Below are 17,336 nucleotides of genomic sequence, written 5' to 3'. Positions count from 1 at the left end.
ACTTCTATCTTTCAGTCTGAAGAAGGGTTTTGACCCAAAACATCATCTATTCCTTATCTCCAGAGTCTGAAGGAGGGTCCGGACCCAAAACTTCACCTATTCCTTTTCTCACAAGATGCTGCTTGACCCACTGAGTTACTCCAACATTTTGTGTCGATCTTCGTAGTAAACCAGCATCTGCAGTTCCTTCCTACACATGCTGCCTGACCTGCTGAGTTACTCCAGCATTCCGTGTCTTATCTTCAGCCTTTGATAGACCACTTCTGCACCCTCCCCAAAGCCTCGGCATCGTTTGTAAAATCAGTTTTGAAAACATGTCATCTGTAAGATGCCTTGACTCGATAAATGCTCTGGTCACTGTCATAGTGTCATGAAATGATATGGTACAGAAATGGACACTTATGGACAGTTATGCGCATGCCATCAAAGACCTCTTATCTTCTCTCTTTTTAATCAAAGGATTTGACCTTGAAGCATGGGTGGAGGACAGGAGCTATTGTCCCCGAGCTGCGATCCGAGATTAAGACCATGAACACGGAGGAATACAGCCAGGTGGTTGTGTGGCTCCAGGGCCTTACTGGACTACTGGAGCGCGTACAGGTGTGTGAGCTCCATGTACACTTCATCTACTACTTCAGACTGAAGCCTGAATTGAAAAATCGTTTTTTGATAAACTGGTTTTGAGAATAGGTTACAATCTTTTAATTTACAAAGGCATTTTTAAAACTGGGATGAAAATCAAGACACAAAGTGCTGGAGTAACCCGGCGTGTCAGGCAGCATCTCTGGAGAACATGGGTAGGTGACGTTCTGAGTCAGGACTCTTCTTCAGACTGATAATGGGGGTGGTGGTGGGGTGGAAGTAAGCTGGAAGAGAGGAGGGGCAGGTAATAGGAGAGCACAGGTGGGGGGGGGGGGGGGGGTAATAGACAGATGGTTGGACAAAGGCCAGAGATGACAAAAACAATGTGAGACAAAGGATTACACTCTTCAATCCTTCTGTGTCGAAACTTCTGTTTTTCCATTTCTGGCCCTTTTCTAACCATCTGCCAAATTTATAGCCTCCTTCAGCTGTAACCACCTATCACTCCAGCCAGGCTTCATCTTGCCCCTCCTCTCTTTTAATTTTCTCACCTCCCACCACCCCTATTATCTTCCTGCAGAAGAGTCCCGACTCAAAAAGTCCCCAATCCATGTTCTCTAGAGATGCTGCCTGACCTGTTAAGTTTCCTCAACACTCTGTGTCTTTTTTCATAATTATGCATCTGCAGTTCCTTGTACAGGGGTGGCACGGTGGCGCAGTGGTAGCGTTGCTGCCTCATAGCGGCACCAGAGACCCGGGTTCGGTCCTGATTACTGATCCACAGAGATTGGACGTTCTCCCTGTGACCGCTTGGGTTTTCCCTCTGTGCTCTGGTTTCCTCCCACGCTCCAAAGATGTGCAGGTTTGTAGGTTAATTGGCTTCTGTAAATTGTCCCTGGTGTGTGGGATAGTGCTAGTGCACCGGATCGTTGGTTGACGTGGACTCGGTGGTTCAAAGGGCCTGTATCGCTGAGGTACTGAAAAGTACAAGATGAAACTCAAAAGTGCATTTTATGCATCGCTCTCTCTCTCTCCCCCTCTCCCTCCCCCTCTCTCCCTCTCTCCCTCTCTCCCTCTCTCCCTCTCTCCCTCTCTCCCTCTCTCCCTCTCTCCCTCTCTCCCTCTCTCCCTCTCTCCCTCTCTCCCTCTCTCCCTCTCTCCCTCTCTCCCTCTCTCCCTCTCTCCCTCTCTCCCTCTCTCCCTCTCTCCCTCTCTCCCCCTCTCCCCCTCTCCCCCTCTCCCTCTCCCCCTCCCCCCCTCGCTGGTCCAGATGTTAGACGTTGCTTCAAATCACTGCTTGAAATGTTGCTTCAGGCTACCTTATGATGGGAGTCTTGTAACACCACAACTGTGTGAAGTAATGACCAAGGAGCACAGCTCGCCGACTCCTGAGATAACTGACCACAGTCGATGGTGTGTGTTACATTAACCAATACCTTTTTTTAACGTATATTATTTTAGGAGTATGAAGATGCAGAATCCCGGATGGTGCTTCAGGAATGGATAAGAGAGAGAAACCAGTTGAGGTGAGTGTGCAGTACAGTACCACCGTCTGTGAGTGGGGGAAGCCACGAGACGAGGAGTTGGCTCAGTCCACACTTGCAACAGCCCTGCCAAATAATTACTTCATATGTAAACTATTCATTGTATAACAGCTGCATTCAAGCCAAGTCTATCGCAGGCACCTTCGCAACACTTCAGAAGCATTTAGACAGGTACATGGATAGGATGGGTTGAGAGGCATATGGGCCAAACGCAGGCAGGTGGGAGGTTTTCTCCGGGTGCTCCGGTTTGTTCCCACAATTCAAAGACGTGTAGGTTTGTAGGTTAATTGGCTTCTCTACATTGTAAGTTGTTCCTAGTGTGTGGGATAGTTGTAGTGTACGGGGTTGGTGCGGACTAGGTGAGCCGGGCCTGTAAATCTAGTCAGTGTCCTATAAAACTGCATCATGACCTCTTGACATATTGCTTTTGTCTGAAGTCTGAGGAAGGATTCAGACCTGAAACTTCACCTCTTCTTTACTCCAGAGATGCTGCGTGACCCACTGAGTTACTCCAGCATTTTGTGTCTATCTTCGATATAAACTAGCTTCTGCAGTTCCTTCCTACACATATTGATTTTGATCTTGACTAGAGGTGCTGTCTGTACAGGGGATGTACGTTGTCCCTGTGACTGCGTGGGGTTTTTTCGGGTGCTTCATTCTCCGCCGAGAACGATGGGGAAGCCGGTGGGGGTTGGGGTGGGCTTGCTGCCACGTGCAGCGGCAGGCAGTAGATGGGTCCATTGGGTGAACTTGTGTAACTTTATAACTTTGTCCGTGCCAGAGACATGGCCACACTTGTGTTGTGCTTAGGTGAGGTGTGCTGTGTGATTTTACCGGGTTGTATGCAAAACAAGGCGTTTCACTGCACCCAGCTACACGTGAGAATACAGTACCAGTGATTCATTCATTGAGCCCCTCTTTGTGATTCCAGGGAGCTGACCAAGACCATCTTCAACCCCCAGTTTGGCAGCATTTTCCGGACCCACCACAACCCCACCTACTTCTCGCGGCGGCTCTCGCGCTTTGCCGATATCTACATGGCGTCCTTGAGCTGCATCCTGAACTACAACCTGCACAACACCTTCTACCCACGGCGCACTCCGCTGCAGCACGAAGCCGCACTGTGGACCGACCAGCCGTGCGGCAGTAACCTCAAGGCCGACCACGTCGAGGAGATGGCGCGGATTAAGTGAGGCTTTGGAAACCACAGCGAACTTGACAGACTAGTTACAGTTCAAAGCTTTGCTTCCATCGTTTTATATCTTGTATTATGTGAACTTCACTGAGCTGAGACTTTGAGCGTGCTGGGAACGTGTTCGGCCAAGCTTTCTTCCTCCCCATGACAAAGCCGGGAGGTTATCACTGAGTGGGCCATTTAATTCCCTGCAAGTACTTCTCAATTTTGAGTTGGTTGGGTAACCAGTTGGTTTATCCTTCCCCGGGTATCTAGGTGGGCTCCTGATGGGATTTGAAGAACGTTGTTGTTGCCTCGAGCAATCTTGCAACCCACATCGCCAGCTGGTCTGACTCGATAGACACAGGGTCTCTTGCCCAGACTAGGGGTATTGAGAACCAGAGGGCATAGGTTCAAGGTAAAGGGGGAAGAATTTAAGAAGAATCTGAGGGATATCTTTTTCACACAAAGGATGGTGGGTGTATGGAACGAGCTGCCAGAGGAGGTAGTTGAGGGAGGGACTATCGCAACGTTTAAGGAACAATTTAACAGGTTTAGAGGGAGATGGGCCAAATGCCCGCAGGTGGGACTAGTGTAGATGGGACATTATGGTCAGTGTAGGCAAGTTGGGCGGAAAGACCTGTTTCCATGCAATATGACTCTATGACTTGCGAGTGTTTAAATGGAGAAAGTTTACTGGGGATCTTTTCATGGGAGTAAAGGAAGGGTAAGGATTTATAAGAACGTTTGATTTGGGCTTTCTAGAACCGATATCTCTCCCATTGTGTGTGGAGTTATTCAGAGAAAGGATCAGTAAGCCTTCTTGTTGTAAACTCCACAGCCACACCACCTACTGTGATTAGCTTTAGTTGAGAACATGGAACTATATAAATGGACTAACTTGAGACTAGGTTATTTACAGTATCTCAGTATTAACCCCTCGTGTATCCCCATAATGTGCACTGTCCTGAATTCTGCAATCAATTTATGAAGGAAGTTCAGCTTAAAAACATGTGTTAGCTACGTACAGGTAGATATACTGTTGACAAATAGCTTTGCCAGTCTTAGTTTACCTGTTTGCACTGAGTGAGTTAATCTTGTTTGTATGTGTATACGTAAGTATCGTGGGATATTGTCAATCGGGCCCAGTTGCATATAGCGTGTGTTATTTTTAATGTCGAAGTGAGTGTGATTTTCAGTATGTTCGTAAAGGAACATAATAAAGATGCATAAAAATCCAAAACACAGCGTGCTGGAGGAACTCGGCAAGTCAGGTGGTAAATGCAGAGGGAAATGGACAGACGACGTTTCGGGTCAGGGCCTTTCTTCCCTCCGCAGATTCCGCCTGACCCGCTGAGTTCCTCCAGCACTTTGTGTTTTGATCAAGATTCCAACATCCGCCGTTTCTTGTACCTGCATAAAATAACGGTTTACATTCGAGGCAAGGACCACGTCAGCACCTCACAGAGCTGATTGAAAAACGGAATCGTTCAACCATGTTTTGAGCAGGTTTTTAAAAGGTGTGAAAGGGGTGTTTTTGTGGAGAGAAAAGGATTAGGAAAGGAAGAGTGTGCAAGATACGTCTTCGGGATGCACTGGGACGCATCCTCAGTGATGTGACCTGGGGTCATGGGGTGTTTCGGGTCTCACAACATCAGACACCCTCGCCCAGGCGACCCAGCCGGGGTTGATCAGGCCCCAACTTGCGTCCCAGCAGCAACTGCCCATGGATCAGCCCTCTTAATCCAAAGCCATCTAGTGGCTTTCTCTGCGGCTTCGCTTGCGGATTGAATGGCCCTCTTCTTTGCCAGCCCCGTAATGCCCAACTGGTTGAGGACTTTGCAGAGTTTTTAAAAGGTGTGAAAGGGGTGTTTTTGTGGAGAGAAAAGGATTAGGAAAGGAAGAGAAGTCAAGTCAGGTCGAGTACAGGTACAATGAAATCTTCCTTGTAGCAGCAGCACAGGCACATAGACTCAGACAGCACACACAAAAACATAATACACGTATAATTTAAGATGCTTCTGGGCATGATGATGCTATGGAGTTTCTTGAGTTTGTGTTTACTGTCACTTGTAGTGAGGTACAGTGAAAAGCTTTTGTTTCATGCTACCAGTCAGTGGAGAGATTATACATGATTACAATCGAGATGTCCACAGTGTACAGATACAGGAGAATGTGAATAACGTTTAGTGCAAGTTAATGTCCGACTAAAGATCATCTGAGGGTCTCCAATGAGGTAGATAGTAGCTCAGGACTGCTCTCTACTTGTTGCTAGGATGGTTCAGATGCCTGATAACAACTGGGAAGAAACTGTCCCCGAATCTGCAGCTATGAGTTTTCACACTTCTCTGCCTTTTGCCCGATGGGAGAGGGGAGAAGAGGGAGTGGCCGGGATGAGACTGGTCCTTGATTATGATGATGCCATTGCTGAGGTGTAAATGCAGGTTGAAAATGAATTAAAACAATTGTATCTTAATGTTAGGCAGAGCAAAGTTGATGTTTCTTTATCATGTGAAGTATTTGGAGCACACTGACAGAAAGTGCTCATGTTTCCTACTTTGTTAAATAGCCACATTCCCATTTCTCTCTTAGTTCAATTTAATTTTGCTTTAAGTTCACTATGTGATGCAGTGGCATGATGGATATTGATGCTGTTTTACAACTCCAAAAACCTGTACCTTAATCCTACCAGCCTCGTCTCTGGAGTTTGCACTTTCTCTCTGTAGTTAATAGCCCCTGGTGTGTAGGATAATACGGGAAGCACTGGTCGGTGTGGGCCGATGGGCCTGTTTCTATGCTCTATCACCACCACCACCACCCCCAGCATCACCACCACCACCATCACCCCCACCCCCAGCAGTGTGTTCCATGCCCTCACCACCCTCTGTGTTTAAAAAAAAAAGTTGCCCAGTACATCTCCTTTAAACTTTCCCACATTCCAAAGACGTGCAGGTTTGTAAGTTAATTGTCTTTGGTAAAATTGTAAATGGTCCCTAGTGTGTAGGATAGTGTTCGTGTACAGGGGTTGCTTGTCAGCACGGACTCGTTGGGCCGAAGGGCCTGTTTCCACGCCACAGCTCTAGAGTCTAAAGTCTAAATCTGTAGATTCTTGAGCCAAGCATTTATTAGTGGGGGTTACTGAAGTGTCATTTCCAGAAGCTGTCATGTATGGAAAGCCTGATTGGAAACTCGCCCGTCACTAAAGATAGATTGAATAAAGGAGAGCCTAAATATTCCAGTCTGTAACCTTCTCGAGTATTAACTGGCATTTGTTTTCTGTCCATCATTTTCACCACAGCTGTTGATGTGTTTAATATAGAAAGAGAATGACAACTATACTTCCTTCACTTGCTGTGTGTACTTGTTTTTGTCCAACACACTGATAGCTAGTACCGGTCCTCCACCGATTATCCGGCAACTCGTGGCCCGGCACTTCCTTTAACCCGGAATTTTTTTCGAGAGCACACCTGAAATCCCCCCCCCCACCCCCCAGAAGTCACCTCGAAAGTCGCTCTGAAAATGTGGTGCCCAGGCGGGGCGAGGACTGGTGCCTAGGCCAGCCGGCCTCTGTTGGTCCCGGATAATCCAGCAAGGCTCTGGAACCAAGGGTGGGTGGGGAGAAAGGGTGGTGAACCTGTATTTTAGAGACTTAAAAGACTGTTGTAAGAGCAGCACAGTGACGCAGTTGGTAGAGCTGCTGTTTCAGAGCCAGAGACCAGGGTTCGATCCTGACCTCGGGTGCTGTCTATGTGTCGAGTTTGCAGATTCTCCCTGTGACTGCGTGGGTTTCATTCTGGTTTCCTTTCACATCCCAAAGAAGTGCAGATTTGTAGGTTAATTGGTCTCTGTAAAAATTGGCCCAAGCATTGTGAGGGGGGGGGGGGGGGGGAGGGGAGTGGATCAGAAAATGACATATCATAGAACTAGTATGAATGGGTGATCAATGGTCGGCATGGATTCGGTGGGCTGAAGGGCCTGTTTCCATGCTGTATCTGTAAACTCTATTTCCAGCATAACTAACAAAGGCTCGACCAAGCGGCTTACTATTTCAGATGAAAGGTTAGGACAGACTGAATTAGGCGGGGGGGTGGATGCGCAAACCGTTTGTCAACTCAGAACGGGTTTTCCCAGGGCGGAGATGTCAAAGACTAGAGGACATAGTTTTATGGCGAATGTTGTAGTTTATTATTGTCACCCATAACAAGGTACAGTGATCCAGTCAGCAGAAAGACGATACATGATTACAATCTAGAGTACAGATAAATGGTATATCATTTAGTTCAAGGTAAAGTCCAGTGATGTCTGATTAAGGATAGCCCGAGGGTCTCCCAATCAGATAGATTGTAGGTCAGGACCGCTCTCAAGTTGGTGATAGGATGGTTCAGTTGCCTGTTAACAGCTGGGAAGAAACTGGGCAAAGTTTTAAAGGTGAGGTGTGGGGCAGGTTTTCACACAGAGTGGTGGATGTGTGGAACTCGCTGCTAGGGGTGGCAGTGGAGGCAGAAATGATAGTGGTATTTACAAGGTTGTTTAGATAGATACATAGATATGGATCACATGCAGGCAGAGGAAATTCGTTTATACAGGCATACACGGACATTGGGTATTTTTAAGGCGGAGGTTGACGGATTCTTGATTAGTAAGGGTTTCAGGGGTTGTGGGGAGAAGGCAGGAGAATGGGGTTGAGAGGGGAAGATAGATCAGCCATGATTGAATGGTGAGGTAGTCTTGATGGGCCGAATGGCCTAATTCTGCTCCTCGAACTTACGAAACGGTCAACTTTCAAGGTGCAACCAAGGCTTTTTATTCTAAATCAAAAAGTCGCCCAGTGCTGACGACATCTTGGACAATATTTTTCTTTCACAGACATCAGCATTTAGACATCTTTTTAATATTTCACTTCATGGAGTTCTCTCAGCTAAATATTTATAATCTTACAGCAATTGCTCAAAGCTACTTTCCTGATTTTATTTGAATGGGTACTAAAAGATATTTGAAACGTAGAATTAATTTTTGTCACTTCATTTTCCGCGATCAATAATGTTCTTCAACTCCTAATCCACGCTGGTCCAAAGTTTGCTGATGTAGGGCCATAAATGTTGTTGTCATGGTAAGTTCCTCCCACACTCCAAAGACGTACAGGTATGTAGGTTAATTGGCTGGGTAAATGTAAAAAAAAAAAAATTGTCCCTAGTGGGTGTAGGATAGTGTTAATGTACGGGGATCGCTGGGCGGCACGGACTTGGAGGGCCGAAAAGGCCTGTTTCCGGCTGTAGATATATGATATGATAAAATCGAATGATTATCCTTCAGAGTTTTTTGGTAGCTGGATCCATGTCTAACAATGTTGATCTTGCTATTGTTCATGACCAATGTCTATTGACAGTCAATGCTCATCCTGTGGATAAATAAGAGACAATTCTTAGATGTCACAGCGTGGAAACAGGCCCTTCAGCCCAACATGCCCACACCGACCAACATGCCGAATGTACACTATCTGCACCTGCCTGCGTTTGTTGGCCCTTAATAATCTCTCTAAACCTGTCCTATCCATGTACCTGTCCAATTGTTTCATAAACATTGCGAAAGTACCTGCTTCAACTACTTCCTCTGGCAGCACAGCACGTTCCATACACCCACCAGCCTTGTGTGGAAAAGTTACCCCTCAAGTTTCCATTAAATCTTTCCCCCCTCACCTTCAACCTATATACTCTGGTTGTTGATTTCCCCACTATGCGCATCTACCCGATTTTATTCCTCTCGTGATTTTGTACACTTCTGTAAGATCACTCCTCATTCTCCTGCGCTCCAAGGAATAAAGTCCGAGCCTGCTCAACCTCTCCCTGTATAGCTCAGGCCCTGGCACCATCCGCATCATTCTTCTCTGCACCCTTCCCTTCCCCATCAGGTATATAGCCACGCTTAAGCATCAAATCAGACCAAACCACAGAGGATTCCTCAGTGCAGACGCACCAGTCTTATAATGCCTGTGCTGAACATGATGCTCAGTTAAACTGATCTCATCTGCCTATACATGATCCATATCCCTCCATTCCATGCGTCCATCCAAAAGCCTATTAAATGCCAGTATTGATTCTGCCTCCACAACAGGCAGCACATTCCAGGCCCCAACCACTGTGTAAATAAAACCTGCCCATAAAACAACTCCATTAAACTTTTCCCCTCTCACCTTAGAACTATGTCCTCTAGTATTGGACATTTCCACCCTGGGGAAAAAGGTTCCGATTATCTACCCTATCTCTGCCTCTCCTAATTGTATACACTTCTATCCAGTCTCCCCACAACCACTGACGTGACAGAACAGACCTTTTGAATGTGTGGATGCATTAGAACTTATTTTAAGTGGGAACGGGAAAGATATACGTTCAGCTCCACACCGATCACCTCCTGGTGTGACTTACAGGGAAGGGGTCGTCACCATCTTCTGTAGATGTAAACTTGTTGTACATCGGGTTATTAAATCTGGTTGGAGCTTGATCGTCGAATGACGACACACCTTCTTCATCTTCAGACTGTGGAAGTAAATTGACACCTGGGTCACAAAAGGAGGTACCAGGAAAGATGATGAAAGGCTCGGTCAAAGAAACAGACACAAAGTGCTGGAGTAACTGAGCGGGTCAGGCAGCATCTCTGGAGAAAAAGGATGGGTGACATTCATGGTTGGAACCCTTTTTCAGACTGAAAGTAGAGGTGGGTTGTGGGAGGGGGAGATGGAAGTAGGAAAAGGCCAGAACAAATCAGGGCCAGGGAAGGGTGGAGCCCATAATGGTCCATTGTTGGCTGGGAAAGTGATGATAATGAGAGGGATACAGGGATGTGAACAGTTCCCTGTTCATACTGTTGTGCTGTAAGCTGCTCAAGCGAAATATGAGGTAGCTTATTAGAAGTGCCTTAAAGGAGGAAAGAGGGTTGGAGAGTTTAGTTTAGCTTAGAGATGCAGCATGGAATCAGGCCTTTTGGCCCACTGAGTCCATGCCAAGCAATGATCACCTGACACTAGTTCCATACTACACACTAGGGACAATTTACAGAAGTAGCCAGGATCGGGTCTCCTGACCTCTGGGTCTCTGGCGCTGTGAGGCAGCAACTCTACCACTGCACCACACACGTGGCAGTTGGCAGTGTTGGAGACAATGAAAATGGCTGGAACCAAAACAAACTGCAGTTGGATACATGAGGAGACGCGAGTGGTGGCTTGAAGGCATCTCCCACGTTGCCTTTGCACAGTCCACACGTTACCTTGAAGTACTGGAAGCTGAAGGGTCCTCTTCTGTGATTGTAGTAGTAATAGGTAGCGACCGCCAAGCCTGCTATTGCCAGCACAAAGGCAAGGAACGCTCCAAGGCCGACTCCAGTGTGAATAACGGGGGTTTCAACCTGTTAACAGACAATAAGTTACTACACTTTCATAGAAAGCGAAGAGATTAGTTTAGAATCCTACTAAATTAAATTGATTCAAGGCTTTTGTCTGCATTTCCATTTACTGAACAAAGTAACAGGTGTCCTGAATAATATCACTTGCGAAACATTTACCACCACGACCAACGATCACCCCAACACTAGCACTATCCGACGCATTAGGGACAGTTAGCAGAAGCCAATTAACATACAAACCTGCAATTCTTTGCAGTGTGGGAGGAAACCAAGGCCCCTGGGGAAAACCCACACAGTCCCAACTCCCTACAGACAGCACCCATAGTGAGGATCGAACCCGGGTGTCTGGCCGCTGTAAGGCAGTAGTTGTACCACTGTGCCACCCGCTTAGTGTTGCCCATATTGTACAGTAGTAGCTTACTGGTTCAGGAGGGGCCTGTAAAGGCCTGTTGATGGCATGAATGATCCCATTTGAAGCTACCATGTCCCAGGCAACAATGGGTCGCTCGTTGACAAGCTTTCGAACCTGCTGACTGAACTCTGGGCTTGGCGGGGGAGTGTTTTTCGTTTCCGTTACCAGTAGAGACTGCCCAATCTTGCTCTGGATAATGGTGCCGTTTTGCAGTTTGTGGTACACATAGGTGTCGTGAATGGAAAAGTGGTACTCAATATCTCGTCCAGATAGGGTCTGTGAATGAAAGTAGTCACTGTTAGGGTTTAGTTAATGAATCCTACTTAGAATCATACAGTGCGGAAACTGTCCCTCCGGCCCAACTTGCCCATGCCGACCAACACTAGTCCCACCTGCCTGCATTTGGCCCATATCCCTGTAAACCTGTCCTATCCATGTACCGGAAATGTTTCTTAAACTTTGTAATAGTACCTGCCTCAACTACCTCCTCCAGCAGCTCGTTCCATACACCTAACATCCTTTGTATAAAAAGTTGCCCCTCAGCTTCCCATGAAATCATTCCCCTCTTACCGTAAACCTATGTCCTCTGTTTCTTGATTCCCCTACATTGCGTAAAAGATTGTGCATTAGCCTTATCTATTCCTCTCACGATCTTATACACCTCTATAAGATCACCCCTCATCCCCCTGCGCTCCAAGGAATGAAGTCCCAACCTGCTCAACTTCTCCCTATAGCTCAGGCCCTCGAGTCCTGGAAACATCCCCGTAAATCTTTTCGGCACCCGTTCCAGTTCAACAATATCTTTCTTATAACAGGGTGACCAAAACTGAGCAAAGCCCTCTAAATGTGGCCTCACCAATGTCATGTACAACTGTAACATGACCACTGAACTTCTATACTTGGGTTCCCAGCTTCCTCCCTGTGGTATATTTTGATAGGAGCTACAACAGTCCAATGGTTATTTCAGTGAATGCCCATTTTGGGAGGATATATAATGGGCCTAAGTAGTTTGGGCAATAGTTCTATTGCAAGAACTTTGAACACGGTAAGCTTGTTATTAATACCCGAGTAAACACTGGAATGTAGATTACTAGGTAGATGTGGGGAGAGATACAGCGTGGAACCAGGCCCTTCGGCCCACCGAGTCCTTGCCGAGCAGCAATCATCCCATACCCTAGTTCAATCCTGCACACAAGGGACAATTTACAGAAGCCAATTACCCTGCAAACCTACATATCTTTGGAGTGTGGGTAGAAACCGGAGCACCCGGAGAAAATCCACTCGATCATAGGGAGAACGTTAAAACTCCATACAAACAAGCACCCGTAGTCAGGGTTGAACCCGGGTCTCTGGGGCTGTGCCATCGTGCCATGGTATAGGTACTTTATCCTCTAACAGGCCTCATCTAAGTCATTTTAGTTTGTTGTAAAAACACTTTGAATCCTTACTGTATTTTCATAGAATCCGGAGTTGACTGGAACAAACAGGGTGCCTTTGACGGTTAGATCAGTGAGAACTTTCACAAACTGTCTACCATTCAATGTGGTGTTTGCATAGTTGAGGATTTGCTGGAAATAATAGTAATAAAAATAAATATTTTAGCCACACTTCCAAACATCATCAAATCAGCTATCAACCGTTCCAATCCTCATGAAACCATAACCAAATAGTCACAAATAGCATGCAATTCTAGCAGTTGTTATAGGTTCATTGGTCACAGGGGCAGAATTAGGCCATTCAGCCCATCGGGTCTACTCTACCATTCAATCACGGCCGATCTATCGTTCCCTCTCAACTCCATTCTCCTGTTATAAGGAGCTGATTCACTTTCACTGCTTACAGTTAAGGCAATTGGCCATTACCATAACTGGGCCCAAATTTAATAAAATATTTGAATATTTTGCAATATGTTTTAATGACTTGGATTAAAGGTTGAACTTGCATATCGTAAAGAAGTTTACCATTTTACATTTAGTAGTAATGGGAATTAACATTCCATGAGAGGGGATCTTATCGAAACGTATAAAATTATTAAGGGGTTGGACACGTTAGAGGCAGGAAACATGTTCCCAATGTTGGGGGAGTCCAGAACCAGGGGCCACAGTTTAAGAATAAGGGGTAGGCCATTTAGAACAGAGATGAGGAAAAACTTTTTTAGTCAGAGAGTTGTGAATCTGTGGAATTCTCTGCCTCAGAGGGCAGTGGAGGCCAATTCTCTGAATACATTCAAGAGAGAGCTAGATAGAGCTCTTAAGGATAGCGGAGTCAGGGGGTATGGGGAGAAGGCAGGAACGGGGTACTGATTGAGAATGATCAGCCATGATCACATTGAATGGCGGTGCTGGCTCGAAGGGCCGAATGGCCTTCTCCTGCAGCTATTTTCTATTGTCTATTGAGTCACATTTAGTTTGGTGAGCGCCATGAAATCATTCATCGCAGAAGGTACCCTAATATCATAATTCGTAGGAAATTTGGCCCATTCTAGACTTTGTCTTGCACCAAACATTATATCCTTAATCCTGTGTATGTTCCTTGAGAAAGGTGCTGAGGAGGAATTTCTTTCGTCAGAGGGTGGTGAATCTGTGGAATTCATTGCTACAGATGGCTGTGGAGGCCAAGTCGTTGGGTAATTTTGAAGTGAAGATTGACAGGTTCTTGATTAGTAAGGGCATTAAAGGTTTTGGGGAGAAGGCATGACAATGAATGCCCCCTGGTCCTGGACTCTCCCACTAGTGGAAACATCCTCTCTACATCCACTCTTTTCAGGCCTTTCACTATTCTGTAAATTTCATTGAGGTCCCCCCTCATCCTTCTGAGTGAACGGCAGATCAGCCATGATTGAATGGCGGAGGAGACTCGATGGGCCGCATGGTCTAATTCTGCTCCGATGATGTATGAAAATGTTTAATTTTGACGTGACATTTAGAGGGCAGGCTATGGAAATTCTGCACCTGCCACCAAGGGCCTACTCCCACACTCTCTGTGATGAATGCAACATGATTACTCACCGTCAGGAAGAAGGAGAATTTGTCCATGGTGGTTAGGACTTGCAACAGGTTTCCATTGCATGAATATCCGTCTCCCACATAACCTGTCTTGCACGCACACTCCACATCTGTGAGCAGAAGACGAGCAATCGTTGAGTGGGTAACGGATTATTGTTAGCACGGGGTGGAGAGAGAGTCAGAGTTGCGTCAAGTGTCAGGTAATTGTTATACGTAGGTTCATAAGTTATTGGACAGGTAATTGTTATACGTAGGTTCATAAGTTATTGGAGCATAATTAAGCCATTCAGTCCATCAAATCTACTCTGCCATTCAATCATGGCTGATCTCTCCCACTCAACCCCATTCGCCTGCCTTCTCCCCTTAACCCCTGACACCAGGACTAATATTCCGTCGTTCTATGTACCAACAATGGAACAATTAAATTCTTACTTGCTGCAGCATAACAGGCCTATAAACACAACTCACCTAGATAATGCATCTTAAACCAACATTCAATAAATTACTAACCCCAATACTAGTGTAAAAAAGTCTGGTCTTTCGCTCCACCAAAGACAGTCCATAGTTCATAAGTTCATAAGACATTGGAACGGAATTAGAGGCATAGAGCGTGGAAACAGGCCCTTCGGCACAACTTGCCCCCGCCGACCAACATGCCCCATCTATACGTCCCACCTTCCTGCGCTTGCCCCATATCCCTCTAAACCTATCCTATCCATGTATAAATGGTTCTTAAGCATTGTGATCTTACCTACCTCAACTACCTCCTCCATAAACCCACCACCCTTTGTGTAAAAAAGTTGGCTCAGTTTCCTATTAAATCATCCCTCCTCACCTTAAACTTATACCCTCTGGTTCTTGATTTCCCAACCCTGGGTAAAAAAACTGCATTTACCTGATCTATTCCTCTCATCATTTTGAACATCTATATAAGATCACCCCTCATCCTCTTGCGTTCCACGGAACAATGCCCTAGCCTGCACAATCTCTCTCGATAGCTCAGGTCCTCGAGTTCCTGCAACATCCTCATAAATCTTCTCTGCACCCTTTCTAGCTTAACAACATAGTTCCTCTAACAGGGTGACCAGATCTGAACACAACACTCTAAATGTGGCCTCACCAATGTACAAGTGTGACATGACCTCCCAACTTCTTTACCCAATGCTCTGACTGATGAAGGCCATTAGGTCATTTGTCCCATCAAGTCTACTCCATCATTCAATCATGGCTGACCCATTTTTACCTCTCAACCCCATTCTCCTGCGTTCACCATGTAACCTTTGTCACCCTTGCGAATCAAGAACATATCAATCTCTGCTTAATAAATACCTTCCACCGAAGTCTGTGGCAATGAATTCCACAGATTCACCACCCTCTGGCTAAATAAATTCTTCCTCACCTCCATTCCCAAGGTAGGTTCTTTTATTCTGAAGCTATGCCCTCTGGTCCTAAACTCCCACTATTGGAAGCATCCTCTTCACATCCACTCCACCAGTTTAGTTTACAGACTTAGCATGGAAACAGATTCTTTGTCCCACTGAGTCCATGCCATCCTGAGATCCTCACATACTAACACTATCCGACACATTAGGGACATTTTTTACCGAAGCCAATCAACCTACAAACTTGTAAGTCTTTGGAGTGTGGGAGGAAACCGGAGCACCCGGGGAAAACCCATGCGGTCAAAGGAAGAGCATACAAACTCTGTACAGACCGCACCCATAGTCGGGTTCGAACCTGGGTCTCTGGTGCTGTAAGGCAGCAGCTCCACCGTGCCACCCGTGTGGTTGTTGTGTTCAGGAACCTGACAGTTGTTGGGAAGAAGCTATTCTTGAACCTGGTGGTCACGGTTGACAGACTCTGAAACATCTTCCCCGAATGGCAGGAATGGAAAGGAGAGCGTGGCCAGGGTGGAGTGGGTCTCCGATGATGCTCGCTGCAGATCGTCCTCACCTTTCATTCGGTAGCAGAATGCGTCCCATGTCTCGCTGTCATTGATTCGCGGGCCGTAGTCCACAATGCCCACGTGACCCTCACCGCATTTGGGATTGGAGTAACAGGTCGGGTAAGACACCCTCTGTCCGCTCAGCCAGCCAGCCGAGCACATGTGGTAGCCCGCCTGCAATCAGAGAAGCAGGGAGGCCTTTCAACACGATTGCCATAACGTTAGTTTCGTTTAGTTGAGAGATACAGCATGGAGGCAGGCCCTCTGGCCCACCATGTCCGTGCCAACCAGCAACAGGGCAGGGGGCCACGGAGAGCATAGGGGTGTCTGCGGGGGGGGTGTGCCGAGAACAAAGGGGGGACCCGGTGGGGAGGGGGGGGGGCACACCTGCTGCCACATGCAGCGGCAGTGCTGGTTGCAGTCCCATTGCTTCGCTCCAGAGATGCTGTCTGTCCCGCTGAGTTACTCCAGCATTTTGTGTCCACCTGCAGATAAGACGGTTCTACTAACCTTTGTAACATTGTCGGCGCCAGAAACATGTCTACGCTTGTGTACTCCCGAGGTGAGATCTGCTGTATGATGTTACCAGGTCGTGTGCAAAACAAAGCATTTAACTGTTTCACATGTGACGATATAATATCATCGAATCATTGACCATCGATCACCTGTTCACACTAGCTCCATGCTATCCCACTTTCTCATCCACTCCCCACACACCAGGGGCAATTTACAGAGGGCCAGTCAACCTACAAACCCGCACGTCTTTGGCAGGTGGGAGGAAACCAGGAGCGCCCGGAGAAAACCCACGCGGTCACAGGGAGAACGTACCACACTCTGTACCATCAGCTAACGGAAGGGTCTAGGAACTGAGGGCACAGCCGCAGAATAAAAGGGCGCACCTTTAGAAAGGAAATGAGGAGGAATTTCTTTAGTCAGAGGGTGGTGAATCTGTGGAATTCATTGACTGCAAGTCATTGGGTATTTTTAAGGCGGAGATTAACAGATTCTTGATTATTACGCGTGTGAAGGGTTACGGGGAATAGGCAGGAGAATGGAGTTGAGAGGGAAAGATACATCAGCCATGATTGAACGGCAGAATAGACTTGATGGGTTGAATGGCCTAATTTTGCTCCTCTCACTTATGAACTTCGCCATTGGAACTTGGACATGAGAGGAATAGATCGGGTAGATGCACAGAGTCTCTTGCCCAGAATAGGGGAATGGAGAACCAGAGGACATACATTAAGTTTAAAGTGAATAGGAAAAGATTTAATAGAAA

At 46.6% G+C, this 17,336-nt stretch overlaps 2 protein-coding genes across 2 annotated transcripts in view; one reads left to right on the top strand and one right to left on the bottom strand.

Moving 5' to 3' along the window:
- Positions 1 to 7,113, top strand: part of nt5dc3 (5'-nucleotidase domain containing 3) — a 37,670-nt gene extending 30,557 nt beyond the window's left edge. Inside the window, exons 12-14 of the mRNA XM_078417214.1 lie at positions 460 to 600; positions 2,044 to 2,108; positions 3,058 to 7,113. Of these exons, the coding sequence (XP_078273340.1) occupies positions 460 to 600; positions 2,044 to 2,108; positions 3,058 to 3,319 (468 nt within the window). The 3' untranslated portion in view covers positions 3,320 to 7,113. The remainder of the gene's footprint in view (positions 1 to 459; positions 601 to 2,043; positions 2,109 to 3,057) is intronic.
- Positions 7,114 to 8,224: 1,111 nt separating this feature from the next.
- stab2 (stabilin 2) overlaps positions 8,225 to 17,336 on the bottom strand; it is a 105,546-nt gene continuing 96,434 nt past the window's right edge. The window contains exons 62-68 of the mRNA XM_078417213.1: positions 16,066 to 16,231; positions 14,116 to 14,222; positions 12,556 to 12,675; positions 11,117 to 11,383; positions 10,561 to 10,698; positions 9,723 to 9,833; positions 8,225 to 8,698 (exon numbers count right to left, since the gene is read on the bottom strand). Coding sequence (XP_078273339.1) covers positions 8,687 to 8,698; positions 9,723 to 9,833; positions 10,561 to 10,698; positions 11,117 to 11,383; positions 12,556 to 12,675; positions 14,116 to 14,222; positions 16,066 to 16,231 — 921 coding nt within the window. The 3' untranslated portion in view covers positions 8,225 to 8,686. The remainder of the gene's footprint in view (positions 8,699 to 9,722; positions 9,834 to 10,560; positions 10,699 to 11,116; positions 11,384 to 12,555; positions 12,676 to 14,115; positions 14,223 to 16,065; positions 16,232 to 17,336) is intronic.

This window comes from Rhinoraja longicauda, chromosome 20 (genome assembly GCF_053455715.1).
Source record: "Rhinoraja longicauda isolate Sanriku21f chromosome 20, sRhiLon1.1, whole genome shotgun sequence".
Taxonomy (NCBI): domain Eukaryota; kingdom Metazoa; phylum Chordata; class Chondrichthyes; order Rajiformes; family Arhynchobatidae; genus Rhinoraja; species Rhinoraja longicauda.
This window is presented reverse-complemented; position numbering and strand designations above follow the sequence as displayed.